The 12019-nt window shown below is 37.6% G+C and overlaps 1 protein-coding gene and 1 long non-coding RNA gene across 3 annotated transcripts in view; one reads left to right on the plus strand and one right to left on the minus strand.

Moving 5' to 3' along the window:
• LOC101466981 (rho GTPase-activating protein 23) overlaps positions 1-12019 on the plus strand; it is an 80552-nt gene that overhangs the window by 15545 nt on the left and 52988 nt on the right. The window contains exon 1 of one of the 2 annotated variants that reach the window (XM_012915718.4): positions 9058-9237. The exons of the other annotated variant lie outside the window; for it this stretch is intronic. Within the exon in view, the coding sequence (XP_012771172.2) occupies positions 9184-9237 (54 nt within the window). The 5' untranslated portion in view covers positions 9058-9183. Of the gene's footprint in view, positions 1-9057; positions 9238-12019 lie in introns of those variants that run through there. 2 annotated transcript variants of the gene reach the window in all.
• On the minus strand, positions 4835-6249 carry LOC101467578 (uncharacterized). Its single transcript, XR_191876.6, has 2 exons — positions 5607-6249; positions 4835-5521 (listed from the first exon to the last, which is right to left on the minus strand). It is a non-coding gene; the product is annotated as an uncharacterized LOC101467578 (long non-coding RNA).

The raw sequence follows: 12019 nt of genomic DNA on the forward strand, positions 1-12019 counted from the left end.
TTTGGAATATTGATCTGGTCAGTGGGGGGTAGTTAAGCAGTTTAGCAGGTGCTATATAAAAGATCAACAGTTGTGATGGTTCCAGTTTCCACAGACAACATATCCTCAGCATAACCATGTATAATATCCACAAAACTTTTTTTAAAAAAAAGGTTATACACACACAATACAGTAATATTATGTTGAAGCACAGTACGTATCACTCCGCGAGGCTCCCGACTATGGTAGCCGTAATGTTCCGACAATCCGGTGCGGCTTCATAGCTTAGCAAAGTCGTACTAAAACATTTTTTGACAGATTTTTGAGTGCTGTGTACCACATAAAATTGGTTCGAGGTCAGTAAGCACAACCAGAATTCATATAGAAGAATTATAAGGGGCACTGTCGATTTTTCAGAAAATCAAAGGATTTTAAGAGCGACTTATTTTCCGAAAAAGGCGGTAATAACGACGGCCCGCTAGCATGCTTTACTAAAAAATGTGCTTTGGTGTGTATCTGATGGACAAAAGCCAAACCAGTTCCACACCACTGAAGTTGTGCCATTTTTACAAACCAGTTCTGGTTCATCTGTTTCATTCAACGATCCACTTTCGCTTATTCTCCATCGCCGCCATGCTTTTTCTGCCAAAGGCACTGCGCATGTGCGTTCTACCCATACTCTAAAGCAATATTTCATTTTCTTATCATTGCCTAACATTATACCGGTATTACCGTGAACAGTATGATATGGCCACACCCTACGAGGAGGAGCCAAACTTCAAGTGATTCAACCATCCAGCAAAGACTGAAGGTCTGCCACCGCCTTTAGAAGCGGCAACAAACGAGGACATCAGAATTAGGAGCATTTCTTCATTTTGTAGGGAGAAGATGGGAAGCCAGGCAGGGTCCCATTTCTGCACTACAACCAAACCGCACACACACAGAGAAAGACAGAGAGGAGGTAGAGCACTTTAGAGAGAGAGAGTGGTGAGTCAAGCAGTGAGGACAAAGAGACTGTGACAACCAAACGTTCCTCAGCTTTGTACTTTGTCTCTACTGAGCTGTCAAAATGTTTTTTATTCTGAGAATGATATTAATAGTATCCGTCTTTGTTCTTTCTTTCTTTTCAGTTTAAGCTTACACATTTGCATTTTCTGTGTTGTCCTGTAGAGCCAGAAGTGATCAAATTTGGATAAAAGGGTGAAGCTCACACAGCTGTGAGCTGTATTTGCTAATTAGTGCCAAGTAAAAGATTAATAAAATAATAAAGTTTTAGTCACTAAAGCTGAAGCACAAGCTTCTTGGACAGTCCATACGAGAACATATCATGATAGCAGTGCTCCAAAAAGCACCAATACCACAAACACTATTAAATTAGTATACATGAGGCTAACTGTGAGCCCTTAGCTTTGAACCTTAAGGGGAAAATGTAATTTAATTAGAGGGGAACTCTCCACAGAGGTCAAAGCTGGTTTTTGTACCCATAGACTCATAGATATATAAATATATGAGATGGAAGTTGGCACTGTGATATCATGTGTTTGTTTCTGAAGCACCAATATGAAGCCTCAAAGCATTTCCATTGCTCCCGTCTTGGCTGCAAAAACGGGTGTAAAAAGAGGGACGGGTCTGATACTGCACACTTTTAAAAACTGTTAGCAAATTAGCATGTCATTTCCATTTTGAAACATCCCATATGGAAAAGATATATATAAATCTTATAAAGTTTGTATCTGTCTTGTGTGAAACTTGTATGAAAAGCACACAAGAGTGAAAACAGATATAAAATCCCTTGAAAAATTATATAAATGAAACTTGTATTTCTTGGATACTTACTAAAACAATATATGAAAGTAATGAGAAAGTGGCCACTTTCCTGAGTAAATCACATAAGCCTTATATGATTCACTATATGAAGTAGGCCACATCTTATGCAAGTCTTTTATAAGTTTTTCATATTTCTTTTCCATATGGGATAGTATGACCAAGATTTGCAAAATAGAAAAATATTTTTATTAAGTATGATTCAGAATGGAGCACGAGCCCATAAACTAAAAGTAAAGTGTTTACATCGATCATTGTTCATACCAGTTTTTTTTAACACTGTAAAGTTTGACTTGCTGGCCCCTATTGGGAACTGTGTTGTTTTTTTGTTTTTGTTTTTTTAACTTCAGCGTTGGCTTAACTTTTTAGCCAGAGAGATTGTTGTGTGAATAAAATCAGCCTTGGGACATTTTTTTGCACATTTCACGATGTGTTTACTTTAAACAAATAGATTCCTGGAAGGTTAGAACAACATTGTAATGTATCAACTGATTTTATCAAGCATCCATGTTGGGTTTATTGAAAAATAATTTCCATAGGCCACATTTTTTCCAGTCTTTAGGAGTGCATGTGTGGAGCATTTTTGATGTATTCTGTAGTTCTCCTACATGTTTGTGCTTCAGTTTTTGTGAACTTAATTGTATTGTTACTTTGCTCTAAACAAACTTTAATTAGTGTCAGTCCATTCTACACACCCATTTTTAGAATTAACTTTCTAAATAGCCTTGCCTTAGATCAGGGCCGGCCCGTGGCATAGGCCGTATAGGCAAATGCTAAGGGCGCCGTCCATCAGGGGGCGCCACGCCAGTGCCACAAATGTTGAAAAAAAAAAAGAAGTTGGTACTATTATTTCTAAATACAAAAAATAATCCCACGTTAATTAAAATGCAAAGTAAAGCTTATTTAATAGAAATATTATTTGTTACAACATTACGCCCCCCCCCCCCCCCCGCACGGTGCGCCCCCTCCCTTCCCGTATCATGGTTCCTTTTGGACGTCACCACATCAAAAAGTCAACACAAGATGTCAAAACGGCCAAAACTGTCAGGTGGCCAGGGAAGAAAAAAGAGAAAAGAAGAGGAGGAGAAACGAGAAAAAGACAGAGGTAGGTAACGTTAGCCTACATGAAATTATTTGTCTGAATGTGATAGTAACCTAAATTTTTAGCATTAAGCTAATGTTACATGATTCGCTAATTGCTAATCAATAAATAGCTAGTTAACTGTTTTAACGTCAGTTAATATTGTGGAGGGGGCTAAATTGTTATGGAAAATAATAATGTAACGTTAGGTAATTACAGTACTCCCACCTTTCCCACCATTCCTCATTTGTATTCATCTTTTAAGCAGGTGTTTTTTGTTTACATTGTTATTGCCTTCTGGTTAGCTAACGTTTACCCTGCAGGTAATAGTCACTTTTCCACCCCTGTATATATTATAGTTGTAAGCCTAGTTGTTAAAGTGCACATCATTAATGTTAATTAAGCAATATCACATGATAGGGAACGCTGTTTTTTAATATGAGCACTGCTGTGATTCGGTCAAAGATAATCATAACATAACATTCTCATATGATATTATACTGTTACTTTGCATTCTGCTATTCAGCATTTCACTGTAATGATGACAATAAATTGAATCTAATCTAATTTGCATAAGAGTTAACATCATACATATATCTCTTTGGTTTTTCATTTATAATATATCATTTCATTTTATTCCTGGAATCATATGTTTTTATTATTAGACTTTAATACTCAGTGGTGTCACATACTCCTCTCTTCAGATGCACTGTTGAAGTTTCTAAATCCCACCCCTGGGCCATCTACCACATCTACCGCTGCTGCCTCCACTTCAGCAGCACAACCCAGCCATGATGCAGCAGCATCAAGCGGTCTTCCTGTTGCCTCCACCTCAGCAGCACAACCCACCAGTTTTGCAGCAGCATCAAGCAGTGTTATTGTATTTCATATATTCATTTTTTTATTTTTTGTATTCATTTATTTATTCATATATTTTTTTATCTTGTTAATTATTCTGATTGTGAATTTGCTTTCTTTAAGTAAAAAAAAAAGGTCAAAGACAAAGCTATTCGGTTTCTTGTGAGTACATACACTACACTGCCGATGTAGGGGGGCGCCACCTAAAATCTTGCCTAGGGCGCCAGATTGGTTAGGGCCGGGCCTGCCTTAGATGATAAATTAGCACTTCAGGATTCATGCATACAATCTTTATTTTGATACCAAGATTGTTTATACAGAGTTTGCAATTGCAGAGAAATACTCTATTCATTTTGGGCATCTCATTCTGGAGCAGGAACCACAGAAAGATCTTTGGCACTCAAGAGGTTAACCTCTAGCTCCAAAACCACAACATGGTAACAGCCAAAATGCTAATGGGTGACACTGCAGTGCCTACATCCATCTTTTATACTATCAGTTCAGTTTATGATAGGCTAAAGTTGCAGGTTGGGAGGGTCACAAAATGCATAAGCTGAGAGACTGGGGGATGATGGGATACTGGTTCTGTGCAGGGCCCCCCATTGTGAGGATGAAACCCTTTTCAGAGCAAAAGCAGATTAGCACTGCAGCCTGACCCCATATGTGCATGAACACACAGACTGTTGGAAAGGAAATTTAGGGCCTTTGTTTTGGAACAACAAAGCTGTTAATCTCTTGTTATGGAAGATGTGATACAGGAATTTCAATAAATATCTGTGTCATGGTCTTTGGTAATATTTCAATATGCCAACAACAAGAGAGCCACAAACAAAAGGAATATATGGTGACTGCGCTTTGGGGGTCCCACTATACAAATACAGGCCATTTACGTTTTTGTTACGTAACATCTTTTAGTTTCTTAGACTATGCTTGTTTAGCATGTACTCTAAATGCAACCTATAGTGCTTGATGGGACTGGGACTGTTAATACTTTTCTCCTGACCTTTTTTGTGCTACATGCTAAAGCTTGTGAAATGTCAGCACCGTGTACCAAACTGAAACAAAGATCTATACAAATGTGTCCAAGAACAATTTGAATGTATCATTTTTCCTTTATTGACTCAGAGCATTTGTATTTAGGCTTGTGAAACATTTTAGTAAGCTTACCCGTGAAATCATTGCAATCATTGTTTCAGTTGACTCAATACATGAGATACTTCATTTTCATTAGTTGAGCTTCTTATCTGAAAAGATGTTCTCTTTGAAAAGTTATGGGATTACAGTGTTACAACCATTAACCTAAATAAACAAATTCACAAAAGCATAAGCTCAATTAAGTAGAAACAAAGAATTCAATAGTTTAAAAAAGGAAAGAAAAACAATACAATCAAGAGCTTAAGTAAAATCTGAAAAGAATAGTCAATGCAGAAAACATTTCTGCATCCATCCTTGAACAGCTGAAACAGATATTAACAGATGTGGTTATATTCATCTGGATCTGTGTCAGCTGATAGAGAAACTGTACTGAGTCAAACTGAATTCAAACAGCAGCATCAAATGACAGGAGGGTAATTAACTAAGAAAGGATGAACTTGTCATATCCATGATTTTCTGATTGGACTCAGATTGGGAACTTCCACTTGTTAGTGATAAACTCCAAGCAGTCTGATCCACAACTTTGCAGTACAAAAGGGTGCTAGTCAGACAGATCCGCAATCCTCTATCTTGCTAGATCTCTTACTCTCAGGTAACTCACACCTCAGGTCCAGTTATCCTGCACTGAAGGAAGCAGAAAGCAAGTTGCAGTCTCTCCACATGCAAAAACAGAAAAACATTTGCATACAGTAGCACTAATCCCACTTACAGCTCTTTGTTAACAATCCAGCAATGAATGGATGTCTTCCTCCAGCCTAAGTAGCGGGCAACTGATCACGAGATCACAAACAGGTGAGATAATCAGCTCAGGTGCCCAGGTGTTGGCAGGCGTAGAGCAGGAGGAAGGCCGGCCTCTAAGACAGGGGTGTGGCTAGTGCAAAAGCAAACACAACACAGACAGTCAGAGAGAGGAAGAAAAAAACAGAATGAGAGAGAGACAGAACAAGTGAGAGACGAGTCAGAAATGGGGATTGGAGGACCACGACAGCAGTACTAGCAGTACTAACATTATTCAAAGTTTCACAGTTTATCAGGACAAGCAAGACAAGTAGCGGCTGCCTTTTAAAATCTAAAAGTAGATATTAATTAAATCTAAAGTGATCCCTTTTATTTCTTTGCATGCACCCTTGACATTGCTGCCATCCTGTGGCCACAATTGACTACTATAAAAGGCAGGGTTGCCTTTTTTCTATACAAATCCACAGTGCATCTCACTTCCATATCCCAGCTTAAAGTTGTCTTTTTTGAAGGGGGTGGTTAATGCGCATGTTCTGGTCTTTGACAAGAGACCAATGGGAGTTTAGCATGCTAGACTACCTGTTACTGGTTCTGCTTCTGCTCCTCTTACATCAGTTAACATCAAACATAAAGCCTGAGGGCCAGAATCAGTCTGGCAAAGACTCCAATGTGGCCCACTGGTAGACTTCAGAAAATGTGTAAGAGTGCATAGATTTTAAACTTTTAATTGTATGTCCAAAGTTTTGCAGCTTTTCCTATTAATAAATTATCCACATGCCATTCATACACAAAAGTAGTTAAGTAAAAAATAAACAATTAAATGACAGAAAAACTTCTGTTTTTCCACTATCTACTTTAAAGATTTCTCTTTTCCATAGTTTAAAAACTCTTGTTTTATAAATACAGTCAGGGCAATAAGAAGCACCAATGCCACATGATAAGAACTTTTTTCTCAAATATCTTATGTACAGAAACTGAGATGTATTGTTAAAATTACACTTCTTTTACTTATATTAAAATATCTCCACGATTAAATGTTTAGTTAGATGTCTACACTGACAGAAAGGGCAGTTTCTGTCCAGCCCTCTTAAGATCAAAGTTGGCTGTATGTGGGCGACAGAATAAAATGAGTCCGACATTCCTGATGGTAAATGGAGCAGCTCTATTGCTTTACGCAACTTGCCTCATTCACCCATTCATACAAGCACTTTTTCTCAGTTTTTTCTATCTTTGTTCACACACATTTGTACTTCAATTGATTCATCAAAGAGCAACTTGGGGTTAGTATCTTGCCTGAGGATATTTGGCATGCAGACTGGAGCAGCCAGGGATCGAACCACCAACCTTTTCAATTAGCAGAGGACCAGCTCTACCTGACTTCCTGTGTTTACTCCTGTTTGTGGAAAAAGAGGTAACATTAGTAAGGTGCCAATTTTGTGTTATTCATCATCATAACAGATAACTTTTCTCTTTGCTTGTTAATAAATAAACAAGAAAATATCCAATTTCTCAGTGTGACACCATGTTATCATCTCATGTATGCTGGAGCAGTGTTATTAACACTTTAATTGTTTAATTGTTATTAACACACTCTTGTTCCTGTCCATGATATGTGACAGAATGTCACATATGGAGCTTCAATTTAAAAGCTTTAATTTAAACTAAAATTTAAAATGCGACTGAACAAAGCACTGCCTTCATTAAATCATTAAAACCAACTCATTATCACTGGACTCACATGTTGGTAACTCGAGCATAGGCTGGCAGCCACTTTGTATGATAGGCTCCCTGTGGAAGCATTTTTCTTTAGCGTTCTTTTATATACTGTGTCTGACTTTGTGCGAGAGCAATGTAACACCAATAGAGGGTGTAGAAGTGTCTATCTACACTCTCACCCTCCCTTGGGGCTCCGTGTCCTGCTCTTATATAATGACTCATTGAGAGCATGTTAGTGCACAAGTAGTGCATGCTCTTCTCTCTGTCCCAAGGGGACTGTTGGCACAGCAGCACAACTGGGGCTGTATGTTGTTACACTGTCTATGATTTTGGACGCTACACAGATATATACTTTTCACTTCAGACGCCATTATCTTGACATATGTACCTACCCTAACTGTAGTTACAGACACTTCTTCAGTACTTACAGTTCTAAAACTAGAGTCCACAACACAGCATAGTGTAAGAAAGGTGTCTGATACAATTCAATGAAACGAATTTTAGTTGAAATCAGAGGGTCCACGTGCAAAGTTACACAGCAAAAATTAGAAAAACACTGGAATAGGATAAGAATAAGATACTGTACACAACTGTACACAATAGAATAAAATAAAATAAAATACTATATACAATAGAATGGTAGAATTGAATTGATGAATTGATGGAAAAATGTCGCAATTAATTTGATGACAACTCACAGTTTTCCATGCATCCTAAGCACAACTCATCAACGCTTTCCTGGATAAATTTGAGGTTGCTGTGGTTGACCACTTTGAAACTGGCACTGGCAAATATTGCATTTGAAATATGTTCAGGGGTGGAGCCTTATCACACGTGGAGAAGTTTGGTCCAGATTGGACAATGTATTTGTGAATAAGAACCAATTAAACTTTCATGGTGAATGATTAAAATGCAGTGTGGACACACAAAGGCACCACAATTTTGAATATGGCCCACATCTGTAGTTGACCAAATATGAAGTTGATTGGATAAAATCCCTCAGAAGAGTTCAAAAAGGAATAATTCCTGGAAATGGTCAAGTTAGCGCCACAATTTCATCTTCAATTTAATATGGGTGTCATACATGTGCATGACACCCAGTTGGGGCAGTTTTTTCACTTTTGTAGAGGGTGCTACTGAGCCATTATGTCCAAAACCAATAAAATACATAAATAAATAGTAAAATACTAGACTGTGTCTGAGTTTGTGAGCATGTTAAGGCCCTCAAAAAAGCAATTAATTTACCAAAATAATAAAAATATAAAATAATAAATGGAGCGGCTCTGAAAGTAGCATTTAATTAAGACACATTGCTTTACAATAAATCCTACCTTTCTTCAAGAAATTAAGCTATTCACGAACTCCACGCAGTTCTTGGAGGATGACGGAATTGATACCATTGACATTTGACGCACATAAATCCAGTAGGATGCAGTTTGAACTGTTATCTGTAATTGCCCACTAAGGTTTATGTTGAGCAATAATGTCGAGCAATATTAAAAATGTTAGTGGTTCTACTAGATTTTAAATAAAATGTTTTATTTAAGTAAAGCGTATTATTTCTGATAAGAATCGTCTTCCTATATGCAATGCCTGAAACGCAAAAGTAAATTTGAAGAAAATGCGTAAACATGTACCCATATTTATTTTGAAGTTCAAACTTCCGGTTGTGCTGTGCCACATGCTTTTAGCTGAACTGTTTACGTTGTGGGGACTGCTGGAGAGAAGAGCACAGCCAGTCTGCTCTACACCCCAGCACGATTTAAGACAAAAATGTTGACAGCAAAGTATGTCTTTTTGTCGGTTTACGCACGCCAGACGCTGACACGCCAATGAATGGAGTTACTTTTTGCGTTGTTGGAATTCCACCTCGCTCAGACGCTGAAGTAAGTCAGATACAATAACTGTTTTTCTGGTGACTGGAATAATGTTATTATAATATTGATCAGTTCTTCCCGTCGGGGGGAAACCATCCCATAAAGACGGTAAATCTACCCACAAATGGATGCTACTTAGTATAATCGTACACTAGACGAATCAGAGCTTTTTTGCCGTAAAAAGTCTAAACCAAGGATGTTAAACTCATTTTCCTGCTTGAGCCCAATTTAATCTCAAGAGCATGTAAACAAGTACATGCTATCCATATGATGAAGAATCTGAGGTGTTTAAAAAAAAAAAGAGATATGAATGATATTCGTTATTTTCATTATTTTTTTTCATTTAATTATTTATCATTGTACATGCACTACAATTTAGCGAATCTAAAAGTGGACAGACCATTCACATATTTGAGGAACTTAAGCCTTACTTGCTAAAATTCGTGCATTCTTCTGTAAAGCTGAAAAGTTAAATGATTTCACATCAATTATTTGACTTTAAAAAGCCCCCACGCTGACCCAGTGGGCCACACATTTGACAGTCTTGGGTTAAACACACAATTAATAAATGTTTCGTTTCATTAGGAGAGGTGTGGGATAGTTTCCACAATAGCTACGTCACAGCATTGACAGACAAACTGCAGACATGACTTTTTGTGCACTTTTGTTCTTGTGCTCTTGACCATGTCTTACGCAACTTGTCAAATTCCCAAAATTAAAAACAAAACTGCAAACCACATAATGTTAACTCATAAAAAAGTTATGACTGTAAGTGCATGGTTTTGTAAGAAACTCAAAATCTGTGTATTTTACTTTCCTGTGAATGTCTACACCACAGTTTATTCACTCATCATTGACACCATTCTACACATAATACTTCACATATCTTGCAAAATGGAGGTATGGGGTGTGGGCACATAGCAATGGAATTGGAATGCATGTATTTCCATGTGCCAGCCCACATATGCATATTTGGCAACAAAAGGCACATTGTAAGCTTTGGTCTTCTGTTAGTGCAGAAACATTTACTCAGAAACATTTCATGAGCCTTTTTAGAAACTAATTTGCTAATCATGATTCTGACATTTGTTGTGTCCCTTCACTCAGCACATTATTCTTTGCTCAGATTGTGTGAGTTGTTTTCTCCCCTAACTTTTAATATTTTCAGAGCTTATTGTTGTGGGTGTGTTTTCCTATTATTGTCACGGCCCAGTTAGCATCAGGGTCATACACAAGAGATAATTATAACAATGGTGGTCGAACTTTCAGCTTAAAGGAAGTGACTCGACTGTTTTCATCAGAAGTTACATCTGTTGAGTAGCAGTATCTTTTAATACAATATCATTTATTAGTGAATACTATTTATTAATTATTTTACTAACTTATTTTAAGGGAGTTGAGTACATGCTAGGTCTGCTGCATCTGTAACAAAACAGATTATATGACAAAACAAAGGGAGGTACACAAATGAACATACAAGTTTGCTGTGTGTGTGTGAGTGAGAGGGGGAGAGAGAGAGGGAGAGAAAGCAAGACAAGAACATCAGTGTGTGTATGGGCGTTTGTCATGACATACTTGAAAACGAGGGTGAGAGACTGCAACAAGCCCCCCTCCCCTGAAAGCAAGAGGTGGACAGGGAAAGGCAGTCCATGGTCCACAGCCCCCCAAGAATAGAATAGAATAGAAAAGAATAAACACTTTTTTGTCAGTCAACTCATACACCAGTTAGTGCACACCAAATTTCAGTGAATTTTTTCAACATCAGACTGTACAAAATACATGATAAATGAATCTAAATAAGAATCCCAGACATGTACACATAAGAATATAAGAGAAATCTTTATGGTAGATAGCGTTTTTTTAAGTTTTTCTGTCATTTAATTGTTTACATTATATAGATATATAAAGCGCTATATAAATACAGGCCATTTACCATATGTGTATTAGTGCTGTCAGCATTAATCTCGTTAAAATGACATTAACGCCATTAACGTGGCAAATCTCCGTTAGCAAGTTAGCATAGATTGCCCCATGCGTGGGGCTGCACTGCGCTAACACGTTAACGAGCTAACCGTGCTAACGCATTGACACCGTGAATAGTGTATTAACACAATTCATCTAAAATTACAAAAAAAATAATAAAATCAGAGTATGAAGAAGTTATGTTTGGTACTGTAAAGACCACAAACATGTTGAACAAATCATTTTCATAACTTGAAATGCAAATATAAATTGTAAATTTCAAAAACCTATGTACAAATTTTGCAAACAGCAAAGTTATATGCAACTAATTACCTAAAAATGCAGCCAATGCAGCATTGTAGCAGATAACAGGGCATTGCAGAGGATGGTGAAGTTTGTGCAGAGGACTATCTGGTGCAAATTACCTCCCACTGAGGACATCTACAGCTTCAGATGTAGAGAAAGAGCCGTCTGTATCCTACGCAACCCAACCCACACTGCACATGAACTGTTTACTCTCCTCCCCTTTGGATGGAAGCTTCAGAAACCGCTTCTAACCGAATGCAGTCAGACTGCTAAGCTGCCCTATGCTCAAAGTGAACACCTTACACCTTAAAAACATGCCACTCTGGAATTGTTGTTACTGATGTTTTAGTTAACTCTGTACTGTGCACTGCTGTTCCCTGCTGGTGGAATTTTGTACATTCATTGGATCTGTTGCAAAAACTGCTTGTAGGATGGGTTTTTGCTATTAAAGGCTAATGTTTTTCATATACTGTAAGGAATGACCTAAGAGTGGAGATCAGAAAGCATCTTTGTTTGTTTGGTT

The sequence above is a fragment of the Maylandia zebra genome, linkage group LG8 (genome assembly GCF_041146795.1).
Source record: "Maylandia zebra isolate NMK-2024a linkage group LG8, Mzebra_GT3a, whole genome shotgun sequence".
Classification (NCBI taxonomy): domain Eukaryota; kingdom Metazoa; phylum Chordata; class Actinopteri; order Cichliformes; family Cichlidae; genus Maylandia; species Maylandia zebra.